General features: G+C 35.6%; 1 protein-coding gene across 1 annotated transcript in view; it reads left to right on the top strand.

The window, feature by feature from the left end:
* The first annotated feature begins 544 nt into the window (after positions 1 to 544).
* LOC145668581 (sodium-coupled monocarboxylate transporter 1-like) overlaps positions 545 to 18,951 on the top strand; it is a 40,367-nt gene continuing 21,960 nt past the window's right edge. Inside the window, exons 1-5 of the mRNA XM_081736588.1 lie at positions 545 to 733; positions 9,755 to 9,914; positions 10,591 to 10,656; positions 13,047 to 13,098; positions 16,524 to 16,591. Of these exons, the coding sequence (XP_081592714.1) occupies positions 546 to 733; positions 9,755 to 9,914; positions 10,591 to 10,656; positions 13,047 to 13,098; positions 16,524 to 16,591 (534 nt within the window). The 5' untranslated portion in view covers position 545. The remainder of the gene's footprint in view (positions 734 to 9,754; positions 9,915 to 10,590; positions 10,657 to 13,046; positions 13,099 to 16,523; positions 16,592 to 18,951) is intronic.

The following is an 18,951-nucleotide window of genomic DNA, read 5'->3' on the forward strand; positions in this document are numbered from 1 at the left end:
TAACACACAATAAACCATATAGCGACTTCTGTTAGCGTATTTAACACCCGATAACCCAGGTAGCGACATCTATTAGCGTATTTAACACTCGATAACCCAGGTAGCGACATCTATCAGCGTATTTAACACCCAATAACCGAGGTAGCGACATCTATTAGCGTATTTAACACCCAATAACCCAGGTAGCGACATCTATTAGCGTATTTAACATCCGATAGCACAGCTAACGGCATCTATTAGCGTATTTAACGGCCGATAGCGCAGCTAGCAACATTCATTAGCGTATATAACACCCGATAGTACAACTAGCGACATCTATTAGTGTCACCGTTTATTAGTAGCATTAGTATGGCCCACAGACTAATACGTTTGCCGTTTACTATTAAGATTTAAGATGCACGCTTTAGATTAACAGTACATAATACATATAGATATTTTCAAATTTTCATTTTATTTTACTGTTAACTTCTTAAAGGTTATGATTCATTTTCGTTAACACGCCTCTAAATTTGATTTTCTGCTTGGTGCATCTTTGTAGGTGAGCCATGGAAGGAATTCATCATGGAAGGTTCGCATGGCCCGACTACGTGGTGTTTGCTCTTATGCTTCTTGTATCGGCAGCCATTGGCATATTCTATGGATGCTTTGGGGCCAAGCAGAAGACAGCTAGTGAATTTCTCATGGGAAACAGACAGATGGGTATCTTCCCTATGTCAATGTCACTCATTGCAAGGTAAGTAATGTCGTTAACCCTTCACATTTGTTTCTTGTAGTTTTAAACTATTAGTTTTAAGGAAAAGAGGGACACCAAGAAGGAAATGGATAGATATGGTTAAGAATAATTTCAGGGAGAAAAGTCTAACAGAGGAAGAATTCTGGGATAGTACTTTATGGAGTAGACTCATCTCAAACTTACGCCCTACATAGGTGGTAAAAGAGGGAGAGAAAGAAGGCTAATTTACAATATTAATCAAGGATAACGCTTTTTATAACTTCGTATGTAAATGCTAATGTTAAAGTATACAAAACTGAACAGGAAACTCAGGTTCAATTTCCGGTGGGAATATACGTATTTGGTTTGAGCTGAGCTCTGTATAACTATCTTTCATATTAGCTTGGTTCTGGAAAGGGACATTTTATTTGCTAATCAATGAATAAACATGCAAAAATTAGATACATAGCTCACAACAAATCTTAGCAATTGCTTTGAAATTGTGCTTTTTAGTCCTGTTCTTTAATTACAAATATTGTTGTTTGTTCTTGACAACTCCACTGGGCAAATGCGGCTTCAGCATATTCATTTGCAACAACTTTTGTATGCAGATTGTCAGAAAGGTCGCCTACCTCACTCACATCTTGATTCGAGGTCATAACCTACCGTGTGGGCTTGGAGGTTACGTAGAGATTGTTGTTCTCCTACCATTACATTACATTGTTTCGACAACTTCAGACAAAAAAAAAAAAAAAAAAAAAAGTCATGAATTTCTCCTATTCACAGCAAAAATTTTGAGTGTAGAAACGAAGACTTCTTTTGAAAACCAATTTCAGATATATACACAAATTTTACAATTATTAGCGAGTAACAAACAAACAAACAAACAAAAATAAATTACAAAGACCAAAGATGAGACATATACAAATCGATATATCTTATTAAGTTCAACAAAATGATGTGAGTGAAAATCCTCATGTGTAGTTTTTGAAAAAGTCGAGACAAATGAATGTTTTTGTAAACCTGAAAATTGATGTTATATACATACTATTGATAACCATGTCACCTATTAAAATGAAACTTTTCTTGAAGTTATTCTCAGCAAGCCTTTCATTATGACACCAGCCAGACAACAGTAATCAATATGATTACTGTAGTCCAGTCAACGAAGGCCAAAAAACCCTGATTAGAAAAAAAAATCGTGTAGTTCTGAAATTTGGTACAATTGTTGGGGGAAGTGTCTTAAACAACATACTAAAAGTCCCCGTGGGTGAGGGGTCGGCAACAGGGTGGGGGAGGGATTTAATTCTTTTAACGATGGGATTTCTCCAGGAGTTTGGAAAGTCTTTGTTAAGTAGCTACTGCGTCAGCACTACTCACCCTAATTGCATGATTAGTACGTCATTCTCTTCAAAACAAGGCAATCTGCTAAATGGAACCTTGTCCATGGCCCTATGACATACACGGAGACGGAAATTTGTAAAAATATCGGGAAAATTTTCTTTAAAAATCCCTTTGTAAAAGTTTAGGGCCTTCTAGAGCCCGCGGCCTTAATGTACCCTGGAAAATACATTAGGGTATTGATGATAGTTTTGCATGATACCATTCCCATATATTTGATATTCACCTGGAAAAAAATATTTCCCTATCCTATTTGATTATATATGAACGGAGGAAAAAATATGGTCTAAACTTTCTGGACAAGGTACTTTTTATTCGAATTGTATGGTTAGTATGTCGTTCTCATTAGAATAAAGAAAGCTTTCAAACGCAATATTGTCCATGCCCCTATGCAGTGGCGTCGCCAGGACCCTTTTAGTGAGGTTTTAGCCCCTCAAATCAGATCTCAAGCCCCCTCCCAAAAAAAGAACGCTTAAATAATTTTTCATGTTATATTGAGCAAAGACATGTACGAAAAAAAGAAAACTCTTAGTTTTCCTCGGATTAAAATTACAATTACAAAAAACTCCGAAAATAAGCGTATTATTTCCAAATAAAGAGCAAAAGCCGTGTTTTATAAAACAAGCGTGTCTATTTACTGTTTTGAGAAGTCAAAGCAACTATTATTATATTAATATAATGGAATGAGTTATAGTTCATGCCCCCTCAAAGCAGAATACCTGGCGACACTATTGCCTCTATGACGTACAGGGAAAAAAAATTAAAAAATGGAGAATATTTATGAAAGTCTTTTTGGATTTTGAAGCCCTCTAGGGTGGCCCTAAGTGAGAATGTGCGGTGCTAGTGTTTTCTAAAAAACACGTTTATATTAGGTATTGGTAATGTTCTTGCACTCCACAATCAGCAAGAATTTTCCTCTTCTTTGCAACCCGCCAAATCAAATCTTGTCTTCTCTTTTAGGAAGAAGAAAGGATAAAGAGAAAGTGACGAAGAAGTTAACAGCCATCTCCCATGCCATCATTTCAAGCATTAGACCTCGATCGTTTCTATCTCCAATCCTGCATAGCATCGCTCTGTTCATTCACAGAAAGTTTGGATCGAGAAACTTGGTGAATCTGCTGGCAGGCTTGGGATTCAGTGCATCATATCATGATGCCCAACAATTGGAACTGTCGACCATCTACAATTCTACACAGCCCATTCCTACAGGGACATTCTGTCAATATATTTTTGACAATGCAGATTTTAATGTTGCCACCCTTGATGGTTTGAATACTTTCCACAGTATGGGAGGTATCAAATGTATCACACCAGCTCGGGCTCTTCCTCCTGCAAACAAGATCAAAAGGCTGAAATTATCTCCTTCTGCTGATGAGGTAGGAATACTAGGTGTTCTGGAACTGCTGACATTTGAAAATGTGAAAAAGAAAGCGTTACATAAAATTGTTGTTCAGGATTTGAACATATTAAATCCCATTCCGTCTAATATATTTGAACCCAGCCTCCCAGATATATTATGGATGTCTGGTAAATGGCTGTATTCACTGCAAAACATCCCAGAAGTGCTAGTCATTTCAGAGTGGAAGTGATTCATGCAATTGGTTTGTGAATCGGTGAATTCTGATAAATGTGCTGCGAAACTCCTTCCGTGCATAAATTCACCACCTAGCAATTTAAACACAGTGTACACCGCTCTGAAGTTTGCTGCCAAAGATAGTCATGAGCAAGGTTTGAAAACTTGTTTTGTCACGTTTGATCAGCCTCTGTATATCAAAGCTCGACAAATCGTGGCTTCTTGTGCGGATGATCCTCTGTTTGGAACAATTGTCGTGAGGTTGGGAGGATTTCATATGCTACTGTCCTATATGGGGTGTATAGGCCAGACAATGGCAGGAAGTGGACTGAAAGAGGTGTTATCCACAGTTTTTGCTCCTAATTCAGTTGATAAAATGTTGATTGGTCATGCTTATAGCAGAGCAGTTAGAGGGCATTTACTTGTACAGGCTGCTTTGGCTCGAATTATTCTGGATGGTGCCAGTGTTTCATCAGAAGAACAGGAGATGATCATCAACACATTGTGCACTGTAGAACAACTAACCTTGGATGAACTCAACAAGAATGCTCACCTGACTTCACTTAAAAACAAACTAAAAAACGAGCTTGATCGTGTTAATAAAACCGGACCTATGCAGCTTTATGGGTGCAGTATGGGTGCATATGGTTTCCTTGATGAAGAAGTTCATTGTTGCGGAACGTTGTGGTGACTGGAATAGCCATTTGTCCTGTGTCCAGCAAATGATTTCGTTCTCCATGCAAGTGGTCACTTTCAGTATGCAAAATGCGCCCATCTTTACGTGCAAGATATGCTTGAATTGGCAACTAACCATCCAGATGTGTTAGAAGACTTTGTAGAAAAGGGATATTTTACTATAAATAGAAGTGGTTCACCATGGGCAGGAGTTTGGTCTGACATGGTTATTGAGCAGACACTCATGCGCTCCATGGAAAGCTCTTGCGGACTGACACGAGGAAGAGGAATCAGCGATTCTGTGTTAGCAAAGTGGGTTGGTGGGTCACGTGCGGCTTCTGCCATCTATTCTTCATTGGAGGAATTTGCTGGAACAGTTTTTTCAAGTGGAGAGCAGCATGTTGATTTACGTGCATCACGACAAAACAGAGATGAGCAGGACCGTCTAAAAGTTTATGAGTGGTTCACAACAAAAACTTCAGTTGATATAAATTGTGATCTGAACGTAAATGTCACTGTTAAAAAGGAGGATTTTCTTGCAAATGAAAAGAATAAGACTAAACTTATTCACTTACTTACACAAACAATGGCTGCAAGAGGAATTCAAACAAGAGTCGCTACAGCGGATGCTGATACTACAATTGTGAGATGTGGGTTAGAGAAAGCAACTTCTCATCCTACTGTTACCATAATAGGGGAAGATGTGGACTTAATCGTTCTACTGGTTGCTTTGACACCACCAGAGAACAACATTTACTTCATGAAGCCTGGGAGGGGAAGAGTAAAAACTAAATTATTTTCGACGAGAAAACTGCAAGAACTTTCTTTTTCACAAAGTATCCTCCTCCTACACGCATTCAGCGGATGCGACACCACGTCAGCCATTTACAAAAAAAAGCAAAGCAACAATGGTTTCATTGTTCAAAAATCAATTGAGTCAGGTAAAAGACATTGCTGACATCTTTGATAACTCCTCATCGACACCAGATGCTGTATCACAAGCTGGCGAGAAGATATTCCTCTCTCTATACAAAGCCGCTGCTAACGAACATGATTTGAATCATCACCGACAGTCGGTATTCCTTAAATCATCAACCAAAATCAAAACTGACCTCCCTTCACTTCCTCCAACTAAAGGCGCAGCGGAGCAACATTCGTTTAGAGTGTACCTACAGATACAGCAGTGGCTTGGTAACAACTTATCTCCTGCTTAGTGGGGATGGGCCTGTGGAGAGAATGGGTCCCTATTCCCAGCGACAACAAACAACCCGGTAGCCCCAGACAAAATTCTAAAATCCATATTTTGTTACTATACGACAACTATATGTGGTAAAAAATGTAAGTGCCGAAAAACTGGTATGGAATGCTCATCTGTTTGTGGTACCTGTCACGGTACGTGCACTAACGGTGTACGTTTAGGGGATGAGGATTTCGAACTTGATCATGTCTCAGAAGAAGTTGAGTTTTAATTATATGGTGTCACAAAGGTTTATGTACATAACATGTTAAATGGACAAATTAACATTTATTCTGAGAGCCTGTTCATGTTGCCTAATATAATTATTTAATTCTATATTATGCATATTATATAAACTGTCTTTTTGTTGCCTGGACTACTTATTCCACAAGAACTATTAGTATGTTGCTCAAGACATTTTAACCTAACCCACTACTCATATATTTAATGAAGTGTACTGATGTATTTACTATATATTTGTGTGTTTTGTACTTTCAAACAGGATGGGGAAATATTTTCCCACGTCACTTTATATCACAATAATACCCAAAAGTATTTTTCATGGTACATTTGTGTCGTGTACTTTCTCCTGGGGTGCTCTAAGAGGCTCCAAGTGTCCAGAAAGTCACTTTCAGAGAATTTTCTCAATTTCCCCAAATTTCCCTTTTAGCACAGTAATAGGGGCATGGACAATATTGCGTTTGAAAGCTTTCTTTATTCTAATGAGAACGACATACTAACCATACAATTCGAATAAAAAGTACCTTGTTCAGAAAATTTAGAACATATTTCTTCCCCTGTTCGTATATAATCAAATAGGATAGGGAAATATTTTTTCCCAGGTGAATATCAAATATATGGGAATGGTATTATGCAAAACTATCATCAATATCCTAATGTATTTTCCAGGGTACATTAAGGCCGGGGCTCTTACCCAGGGCCGCTCTAGAAGGCCCTATACTTCTACAAAGGGATTTTTAAAGAAAATTTTCCCGATATTTTTACAAATTTCCCTCTCCGTGTATGCCATAGAGCCATGGACAAGGTTCCATTTAGCAGATTGCCTTGTTTTGAAGAGAATGACGTACTAATCATGCAATTAGGGTGAGTAGTGCTGACGCAGTAGCTACTTAACAAAGACTTTCCAAACTCCTGGAGAAATCCCATCGTTAAAAGAATTAAATCCCTCCCCCACCCTGTTGGAGACCCCTCACCCACGGGGACTTTTAGTATGTTGCTTAAGACACTTCCCCCAACAATTGTACCAAATTTCAGAACTACATGATTTTTTTTCCCTATTTTTCGTTCGTTGCCTGGCCTACTGAAATGAAGACCGCAATCATGATGGATTCTTAAATTTGAATTTTCTTTATTTATAATATTGTCAAAAGATGAAACACACAGAGTATGAATCATTAAGTGACACCGAGCTCAACAAAATAACATGTTTGAGGGTAATTTTTGATGTGTATTATTCGGGAGAAACGTATTTTTAGAGTGCAAAAAGTAATCAGTAGATGACATCGAGTTCAACAAAATGACGTGCTTGAGGGTAAAATTTTCTACGCATAATTTCCGAGAAAAACGAATTTTTATAGCGCAAAAAGTAGTCTTTATCATTAGTTGATAATAAGAGAGAGTTTCTATTCTGCTGAACAGATTGTTTATATGTTTATGTAAAAGAAGAAGTCCTGAGTGAGTGAGTGACTGAATGACCGATCAACCCCAGGCCAAACTGCTTAAAGTACAACTTTGAAATTTTGACTGGACATAGGATTTGTGACGTAAGGTACCACTAAGGAAAGATCTTTTTGGAAACTCGATGGGGAAGGGAGAATCGGGGGTGGCAATTATTATAGTAAAATGTCAATATCTGCTAGTTTCTGAAAGGTAGAGACATGAAATTTGGTATTTATACTTTCAGTGGTCGAAGTGAGACGGTATGCGGTGGTATGCCATACCGCCTCTGGTTTTTCAGTGACGAAGGCATAGCGTGTTTGCTTTTCAATTATTAAAACATACCGTCACTGGGAAGTAGATGCTAAATACTGTTAATAAATCCATTTTTATTCACAGTAATTGACCAATAGCTTTACTCGTACAAAGATTTTATTTCTTATGTAGAAATGGGTTGACAACACCGACATTTTTGTTAACTTTTTTCTACCTTTTGTTTTTAAAATGAGATGTCTTCAAAGAAGTTCACTTAGTTTATATTTTGATGTGTCATATTGAATTGTTTCTTAGTTACATGTTGAAAATTTCTTAAGTTACTGCTCCTAAATGTTATTTATGCAGTATCATCTACTTTTAACGTTAGGCTTATTTTTTTTGGCCTAACAACAACTAAATATTATCCTATATAAATAATGTGTACTAAATAATTTAACACCAATTAGCAAGTACCAGACGTTCACTTTAATACCATTTTGTATTTCCACATAAACTGATATAACGCATATATAAAATTTAGATGTAAGATCCAATACATTTTATAACGCTGCAAAATTTATCAAAAACAATATATTAAAGAATAGTATATATCATTCTTTTTCTTCTTTTAACAATAATTTTGGTTTGGATTGGAATACCCCACAGTCGAATGGGGGTACTGGGAGTTTTCCCGCAGGAAATTAACATCTTCATTCTGTTTTAGAGCATTTTCGTGTATAATTCTCTATAATACAACACAAGGGGATTTTTTCAGAAAGTTGTTGGCGCGCTATAAAAGTCACTCCAAATCCCCTCCCCCCATTACTACAGAGAAGCTCTCCAATGGTTTTCAGTCATTATGTAAGTAGAAATGCAATATTTTAGGCAACATACACTCATTGCATTTAAACATTTAGATAGCCGGTATGTCGAGTCAAAATCGTAATAAAACATATCACATCTGCTTTCTTTCCATTTCGAACACTGTATACTTTTCATTTAAAATAATTAAAAACGTGTTCCAGCGTTTTAAAAATATTTTCCCTACAAGAGACCAAAAAAGACGGGAAAAGTATAGGAAGTGGGTTGTATTTGTTAAAATAAGATAGTCATATCTGAAATCACTTAAGGTTAGAGATTGGAATTTAGTCCTCTAATTTAAAATGTTTAGAGATGTGTTTCACATTTTTTTGTGTTACCTTTAGAAGGGAAGAAAAAGGATGGGGATTACAATTTATATAATAAGATGGACATATCTGAAAATCCTTAAGACTGGAGACATGTTAGGGGTATGTAACTTCGTAAGCCTATATAAACACCATATTCAAAACAATTGGGAATTTACCTCAGCCTTTCCGAAAACTGTACTTTTGAAGAGATAAAGGTGCGAGTGATTTTTAATTTTTTTCTCTCAATGTATAAAAATGACTTCGAGGCTGTTATTTTCATCATTAGGGAGAAACGAGAAAATAGTTGAAATGAATTTTTAAAACAGTTAGCACTTGAGTCGACATAGGTTTTTATCATTTCATGTTGATAGAAATGCATATTCTAAGGATAAAAGGGATTTAAATTTTTCGCAAAGAGGGTGATGCCATAAACGTATTCCTGTCGTGCGAGATCGTAAGCAAAGAATGAAACATGAGGTATGAGGCCATAGGGCACTAGTAAAAATGATATCCACAAAAACTTACAACATTCCTTTCTTCTGTCAGATCAATTTCAATTTTGTATATCGTTTCAGTACAAAACAAATACGCTTTAGTTTTGTACTAGTCTTTTTTTTTTTTTTCAAGAAACCTTTTGAATTAGGTACGTAAAATTAAATTCAGATATGAATGTCCAAGATCTTTCTAAAAATATGAGACCAAATTTTATCTTCCACTCAAAATTTATGCTTACCTGATTAACGAAAATAAAAAGAAAATATATTCGAAATTAAGACATTCCCTTGTTTTTTTCGTACTTACTTATGATAAGTTGAAAAATATTCATATGCGTGATAACTGACAATAGACAACAGATATCTAACCCACTTTACAAAACTGGGACAATACTGAATTTTGAGTAGTTGTCCAAAATTTATCTCAACTTCTTAACCTTTCGGGCTACTTCGGAAGTTCCTAAAACTAGCTGTTTCAAAAATGCATTACTTAGGATATTACTAGCCTATATACAGGTATTTTACTAACAATTCCTTATAGTGTTTACTCTGTTCTTTTAGTTTCATGTCTGCCATAACTCTTTTGGGCACTCCGGCAGAAATGTATAATTATGGAACTCAATATGTTGTTATCGGACTTTCGTACATATTGGTGACTCTAGCAACAGCTTATTGGTATATGCCAATATTTTACAAACTACAGCTTACGTCAGCATACGAGGTCAGTACATTAATATATATCTAGTTAATCTCTCAATGTAAGAAAGACATTAAAAAATCATTAACCAATATCGGTCTCTTCTAGAATTAAAACATAGGTCCATATTATTGTTCTCTACGATTTTTAAGTACTTTGAAAGATAGAATGACATAAATTAAAATCATTTATACTTCTTAATCTAAATTTACAATCCCAATAGACAGTCTTTATCAAAGTTTATTTCTAGTGTTTATTTCAAATATAAACGTGTTGTAATTATGAAAGAACACATGTTTTTTTTTAAAAAAAAAAAACTTTTGAAAAAGAATCTTGCTATCCTCATTGTCATTTAAATTTGATGGATCAAACTTATTTTAACATCTTAATCTTAATACTCTGTAGATGGAAAAGGTATGTTTTTTGGTTTTCTTGTTCCTTACTGACATTTAATTTTTGCAATATTTAATTCAGTTAAACCAAACCACTTGGTATGACAGCCCTTTGTAGGCTCGAGCCGCTCCAACGTCGTCTGTTAGCGACCGGCTGAAAACTTTGCAATTGTATAATAATGCTACCTTAAAAATTATATGACTCCATTTAATATGATCGTATTGTATTTACATCTGTTATAATTCTCTGTTACATGTTTTCTATACTTAGCAGGAATCTTAAAGAGATATGATATTTACTTTTCTAGTACTTGGGTCGAAGATTTAACAATGCAGTTCGTACGTTGGGTTCTGCAATATTTATGCTTCAAACGGTAAGTGTGCACGTGTTAATTTAATCTATATTAAACTTTTTTCATATTATGAATGTATTTATCGGACAGCGGTGCCTCAGTGATAAAGTATTCACCTCTGGTGCATAGGATCCCTGGTTCGATTCCAGCCCGCGCCAAGTAAGCTTTGTGGTGGATAAACACTGTGTGCATGGGACCTCTCAGAATATTCCCATTGCCTTCCACTTCTTTTATTCGACTACTATCACCCGTTTCATCATCACCATCTCCTTTAACTCCGGTGCATAGATGTGGGACTTTAAATTGAAAAGAATGAATCTGTTTACGTTTATTTTATTAATATTTACAAGATTCAAAGTTAGACTTAACTATGTCTACTATACAATATAAGAAAATCTAACAACAAGAAGAAATTGAAGTCTATTATGATCATTTTATATGTATATTTTGATCCTCTAGTTTGGGTTTCAGTACCGACTAAATTGGATAAAATCAAGCAATGAGAAACGGTTCTATTTATAAACAAAATATACTACATACACAAATGTACTGTACAAGGCAATCAAATAAAGAACGCTTACTGCAGAACGGTACATTGTATAAACTAACAAAAATATAGTGAAGAATATTTTTAGACATCTTTTCAATTAGCGATCCGCACAAGACCAAAATTGAGGGTATTTCGCCTCGATAATGTGTCTCGTGAAAGTGATGCCTCGTCCCGAAAAAAAAATATTTATTGCTGTTGGAAGAGCTTTGTGTCGTCACGCAAATTATGTTTCATCTCGTCTCGTGCGCAATCCTATTTTCAAATTGTAGCTAATAATTTAATTATTTTTCATGTCTTATGAAATATTTTCAATGTACATAATTTCTTCAGTTTTTTACGCACACTTTCGTGCAACTGGAGTATAAAAAGGTATGTATAGAATATCCACTATTTGATGTCCACAAGAATTACATACAATATTATAAGTGTGAGCTTGAGATGAGAAACATCGGACATTTTTCTTCTATATATTCCTTGGTTGGTTGGAGTTCTGCGATTTGTTCAGTACCGAGGCTGTATGAGACGTACAATTTGAGGGTGGTATCCGAACCACCGTACTGAGTTCTATACTCTCCTACTGGGAATCTAAGCCGGAACCTCGTACACCAAAGTCGTTCGCGCAAGTAACCGGAGTAATGAGGTCTCCATACATTTGTTGCTTCTTACTTGCAACTAAAAGATTAGAATGAACAAGAAAAATGTATGTAATTACCCGTCGAAATCTGAGGAGTGAACTTATCACTGGATTTACTGACAAAAAATTGAGATTTTTTTTTTTTTTTTTTTTGAAAAGTACGGCTTGTTAGGAACGAGAGAGAGTAGATAATAGTAAGACGAAGTCAGTTTTTATTTAAGAAAACCTTCAAAATAGTCAACAAGAAAAGCATCCTGCAACTGATCGACGGATAGATAATATTGAGAAACACAAGCCGTACTATTCTAATCAGAATAATAGTTACATTTTCCATACAAAATGACAGTCTCACAGCTTGAAACGACTTCCAAGCTATTGGGATCAAATGTGCCGCCTCTGATTTCAAAAGAGGGTTAATAAGTGAAAATGGAATCTATTTTCAGGGTACTGACAAGAGTAAAAGTGAGGTGAAATGTAGGGAGACGCCGTTATCTTATTTCCAGAAAATATCTATGGCGTCCCTCGACTTCCTAAAAAAAAAAAAAAAAAAAAAAAAAAAAAAAAAAAAAAAAAATCAGCAAAGATAGGCACGGGGTACCGGCGTTACGTCATGCGTCCCCTTACCTTTTCGGATCCACTTTTGAAAAATTATTGTTATATTTTACTTTCTTTTTTTGGCCTATGTGGATGCAATACTAAATCCGAAATTGCTTAATTCTTTCACTTTTGGTTTCAATAGATTGATAGAGGCGGAGATAAAATCTATTCTAGGAACTCTGGATTTATATTTAAAAATTCACGCTTTCTATAGCCTTTTTACATATAGGATTCATTAATGATATCAGAACTGATTAAGTTTACCATCTCAAAGTACAACAGAAAGATAAAAACAGTGATGGAACTGTTCTGACTGTGAATTCATTTCTGAAAACCCGCTTCTCACTATCTCTTACTCTTTTTGTTCTGACACCTACCGACAGACAGACAGGCAAACGGACGAACAAAGAGCAAAATTGTTGTATAAATCTTCCCATAATTTGGAAATCTAGAATGAATTAGTATTCTTTACATGTTCCCTTAAGCATTATTTCTCTCCTCCGTAAATGTATAGTGAATATTTGAGCTCTGACGGTGGTATCTTTATTGTTGATTAAAAATGCTTTGTATAGAAATGTAACATTTATAGTATTATCATTAATGTAATATACCTTTCATATATTTTTTCAGTGTTTATACATGTCAGTCGTGGTACTTGCTCCAGCTCTGGCACTTAATCAAGGTGAGCATTCACTTACTTTCATAAATTTAAAATCTGCATATTTCACATGAATTGTTACTATTCAGTACTAAACGACGATATAGTTGATGTCAAAATATATTGTACAGCGGGGGACACTTCTAAATGGTACAGCCATATGGAGATTTACGGCTAAGGTGTACCATTTAGAAGTGTCCCCCGCTGTACAATGTTATTAGAGTATAATGAGAAGCATGCCCAAAGATGAAATACACAGTGTGTTCGATAAGTTCTGTAGCTACCTCGAAATTGTGTACTTAACGATGCCAGGAAAATGTATTATTACGTTAGTTTTCTGCATATACCTATTCCTTCCCGCGCCACACACTCGCGGGATCTGTTGCAGAGGCTCTGCAACGCCCTTGGAAAGTCGTACACTGGAACGCTGTTCAACTCCGTCGTCACATTCACGTACGTACATTGATGCAACATCATTAAACCATTCCTCCTTGAGGGCAGATTTGAGCTTAGAGAATTTCCAGTAGGGCCACATCGAGGGAGTATGGTGGTGTTTGAGGACTGTGACCTTTCTTTTGACCGAGGTCGGGTTCAACTGCAATGTTTTTGATTCTCCTTCGTCGCTTATTATGAAGGAATGCGTACACACCGTTCACATTTTCCTCACCTCTACTGGTCACAGGTCTACTGGCACGAGAATCGTCTTCTAGAGACTCATAACCATTCTTAAAACTCGAAAATCATTCGATCACTTTACTTTGTTGCTTTGATTACGAAAATCCTATTCGTATGCGTAATGCATAATTCTGTACGTTTCAGCTGCGATTTTATCAATTTGATTCTAAACTTAAATGCAGCCACGTTGTTCTATTCAAGTGAAAGCGTTGCTCCATTCTGTCGACACTGACAATGACTAAAGAATCACTGACAACGCATAAAGAAAAGTAACGAATAAAGAGTGTGACAGCGATGCTAAGCAGCATTTTATGGGACTTTTCTAGAGCATTCCCGAGGTGCGTAACGCGGGGAGAGATGTATGTATTTAGTAAACTAACGTGGTAATAAAATTTTCTGGTATTACAACGTATTTTATTCCGAGGTAGCCCCGGAGCTTATTGAATGCACTCTGTACATCAATTGATAGATCTCATCCCTTATATTCTTCGACTTTGAAGGAGACCAGGTCTACAGTTATGTTCAAAATTATTGCAATGTTTTCTTACAGTGTCCAAGATTATTGAGCTACATACTTCAATCTAACCATCTTCCTTTTTACTTTTCTGCCTCTGTTGGATTCTTTTATCCTTTTACGTTGGATCTTTGTGTATATACTATATAGTCCAAGACAATAGATGATATTTTTTTCAACATATTTGATTATACTGTACATATTATCTGTGTGTGATTATTATATACGTTCCAACGTGCACAAAACATCTTAAATGAGGAAGATCGTGCCAGACGTTACTCATGCGAAAACTCGAACGTTTCTCTTTTTGATGTTTTTGTTCTTTATTTTTATTTTTCTCAATACAAGGAAATTCCATTGAAATGCTTATCAAAGAAAATGGATTATAAGAAGCTCATATAAAATTGAATATACCTGTATCTATAAAGTTTCTTTAGACAGTAATATGGCTAAAAAGCTTAGAGGTGTCGAGTTTCTCCAAACCCACATTATATTTGTTCTTACTAATGAAGTTCCATTTTAGAAGTGTAAAGGAAATCCTCTTGTGTATGTTAACTACGCATCTTTGCGCGAGGTTCTACTTATTCTCATTGAGATGGAAAGAAATATATCGTATTACCCGCATCAAGCACAATCTGAATTTATATTTTTTAACGTGACGTATAATCTATATTACTAAGATTTATTGTTTTAATTATACTATCGTCTATTGGATCTATTATACTCGGAAAGAGAGGTGAATGCTGCAAAGCGTCTTTTCTTGTTCTATTTATCTTCTTTATTGTCTAAGCCTTTTCCCAGTTAGCTAGAGTCGGCTTTTTGGATCGCTGTCCTTCACCTGTTTCTATCTTGTGCAGAGACGGGTTTAGATTTGATGAGACCCTAAGTTATTGAAGGTAATGAGACCCTTTATGTGTCCAGCTATCCTTCGTTAATGACAAATTGTCTGCAGCTGCATGCTACATGTTCCCATGCAGCCAGTCCATAAAGGATATAACCACCTTATGTTCAGAAATCAGCAAACTAGTGATATTTGTGAGAGCAGGCTAGCAGGTGGGGCCGCAAAGCATAAGAGACTACGCAACACAAAATACTCTTGATGTATGTAAGGTTTATAACTTGTTTTTTTTTTTAATATATATTATAGTTTGGAAATGTATATTCACTTTTTGTGTAAATTTTTAGAGCCCCTAAGCTATAGCTAGTTTAGCTTATACGTAAATTAAGCACTGATCTTGTTTCATATCCACTCTGACACTATACTCCACCGTATCGTTCTTCACACCATCTCCCCACTTTTTCTTTGGTCAATCTCTCGCTCGCTTTCCATTCAGTTATAGAGCATCCACTCGGTGAGCTACATATTCGGAAGGCCCTTTTCTTAGACTACATGCCATTGGAGTCTACTTTCTTGTAATTTTTCAACTACTGGTCTCACATTTACTGTTCCTCTGCTCACTTCATTCTTAGTTCTGTTCTTCCGTATCTTCCACACATCCTTCGCAGCATCTTCATCTCCGCAACATCTAACTTCTGTTCCTCTCTCTCTTATTCGCCTTCCAATATTCTGCACCGCATAATGTGACAGGTTTCACTATTGTTTGTGAGCTTTTCCTTCAAGACTTATTGGTATTCTACTGTCACACAATAACTTCCGCCGTTTCTCTCCATTTTGTTGAGAGTGGTGGTGGCTCAGTGGTAGAATGTTCACGTCCGGTGCTTGGGATCCCGGGTTCGATCCCAGCTCGCGCCGTGTGGACATTGTGGTGCACAAACACCGTGCTCATGTGTTTTCTCGAGGTTCTCCCACTTTCTTCATTTCTCTCATCATCACCGTCTCCTTTAGCCTAACCGGCATAACCGTGGGACGTAAAACTTAAAGATTTCATTTCATTTTTTACCCCATTTTGTTGAACCGCTGCTAATTCTACTGTTTACATCTACTTCTACTCTTGCATTTTCCTGAAGTATTGATCCCAAGTACTTGCATTTCTTCGTCGTTACCATCTCTTCTTCACCCAGTTGTATTCCAGTGTTATCGATTACATTTTTAAAGAACGCATAATGTAAATACTCTATCTTGGTTACATTGATTCGAAGCCCTTTGCTTTCCAATGCTCCTCTTCAGGTATCCAGTTTGTCTTGGAGTGCTGCCTCTTTTAACTTGCATACAATAATATTAGTCTATCCCTAGTTATTTTTGTGAATTTAAGTTGTCTACAAAATGTGATGGTTTGTAATTATTTCCTTTATTTTTCAGTAACTGGAATCAATCGCTACATAACAGTGACATTGATATTTTTCGTCTGTATGTTCTACACCGTTTTGGTAAGTAAAAGTTAAATAAACTCCTTGGGCCTTATTCAGAGTCGTTTTCACGCGTGATTAGTGCCACACTAAAGGGTTCGACTAACATGTTTCCTGCAGTAGTCAGGCATTTAGTATGGCGCTAATCATACGTCAAAACGACTCTGCATCAGGCGGCTTAACTTTAAGTTGTTTTACACTGTAAGAGATTTAACTTCGATATTCTTGCGCCATTACGCACACGTATACGCATGACGTACAAATTATATTTGTTGTTAAAGTACAGGTTTCACAATTTTCCATCATTACGGTTTCTCGTTTGGCAACACCAATGTCGTGTATTTTAAAATATATTTAAAGTGTTTGATGATGCTAATGATTTAAAATAGGTTTTAAGTTCAGAATAACATAAAAGTCTAATTGTTGGACTGGTGAGATTCGACTACCGATCTTTCTCCTGACATGGTGACGTGACAACAACATGTCTTTTGTTTGTTGATTTTTCAGTAGGCCTACATGCAGGCAATCTACTAATCTATATTATTGTATAAAAGAGTAAAAGTAACTCATTTATCAACGTTAAGGGCATACTACTTTATGGATAATCTGTAAATATTTTAATTTAGGTTTGTGCTACTTCAAAACATAGTCTTTTTTTTTTTTTTTTTTTTTTGAAAAGACCTTCGTCGGTAGTACCAAGGGACGTCATTTGGGGAAGATAGAGGCAATCATCTCCTCCTGAATTTTGGTGGGATAAGTACATATATATATTTAAATCCATGGTATATTAATATTTAATCACTAATCTAAACCGTGAAACTACTTATTTCAGTGGAGAATCTTCCCCCTTCTGCCTTCTTTAAAAAAAAAATCCTTGAATGAAATGGCAAAATACCGACCAGAGTCCCACTTTAAAAAAAAAAAAAAAAAAACTATTTTTTCAATTATGCTGGAACGTTAAACGGAATTAAACACTGCTTCTAACATACAGTGCATAACTGGAAGTGGAGTTCCAGAAATCAAGCTATCAGATTTCTGTTTTACTTAACTAGAATTAATTCTTAGATTATATTTATTAATATGAAATGAAATGAAATGAAAATGTCTTTATTAAAGCGGGCGAGGTTCAGCCATGACTGCTCTACCACCTAACCCTTGTCACTCATGTGCAAAATTATTGTCGCATATCTATAAATATGTTGTTGTAGGAATATAATTTGACAACGAATTCGTCCGGTATTTCTTATAATGTTAGTATGTGTATGATCGGCAAAGGCATGTATGCGGCAAATTTCATGTGAAACGAGCACTAAATAAGAACAATAACATGGAAATAAAACTTTCTTGCCCATTTAGCAACTCTTTGTTTTACTCATTCTAATTTTCGTATTTATAATTCTTTTCCTATGAAATTTACCACAAGTATACATTTCTCAACTATACACATAGTATCAGTATTAAAAGTACCCTGCAAAATGAAATTATATTCTTACAAGAAGAAGTTAATAGATATGCGACAATCATTTTGGACATGAGTGTACATTGATATTGATGAAAAATCAATTCATTTAAAGTGTAATGAGTGCGTTGTTATTTTTATCCTTTTACATAATACGGTCTGTTTCCTTCTTGAGAACTCTGTTGTGCCAAATGTTCCTCAGAAAAAGCATCGAATTGCTACTTACATTCCTCTATTGCTTCCTGGTATACAAGAAAAAGAAACTTCACTTTAAAGCTGTAAGATATATAAAACTTGAGAACCAAAAACTGTGAAAATACATCCAGAGGTGGCCGTCAGTTTTACAGTAACATTTAAATTATCCGAATTAATGAGTTCTGGACGTAATGTGTATATACAGAAACCCAGGTAATTGAGGAAATAAAAAAAAGAGGGAGAGATAAAAAATGTCATATTTGTTAAAAAACAAAGTGGGTCTAATGTATATAAGCTCCCTTTTATCCCAAACCAATTCCAAAAATATAGAAAATTTCAATTAAATATGTTTTAAATATAAATTTTTAAATTGGAATTTCAAGGAAATTGAATTTTTGCTTTAAAATACGTACAGTTCGCATTTCAATAGTTTGTTTAAGTGTATTTACGAAGCCTTTTGATAATAGATGGCGCTAATATCACTTACATGTGTAATAAATTTTCTTTTCTGTGAAGAAAAAAAAAGAAAAGAAATAATTGTGTCTCAAGTCATTCTGACAGTAATTTGTTGTTTGATAGTTGCTTAAACAGAAGTGTTTCGAGTAACAGTGAAAAATGTATAAAATTGGAATTTATGGTGATTCAATTCTTTTTTTCTGGAAGGGAAAAAAGCGAAGGAAATTCATGAGAGAATTTCATTGGGTGACTCATGTTCTTTCTATGAAAC

Source organism: Thermobia domestica, chromosome 13, assembly GCF_964235325.1.
Source record: "Thermobia domestica chromosome 13, izTheDome1.hap1.1, whole genome shotgun sequence".
Lineage (NCBI taxonomy): Eukaryota > Metazoa > Arthropoda > Insecta > Zygentoma > Lepismatidae > Thermobia > Thermobia domestica.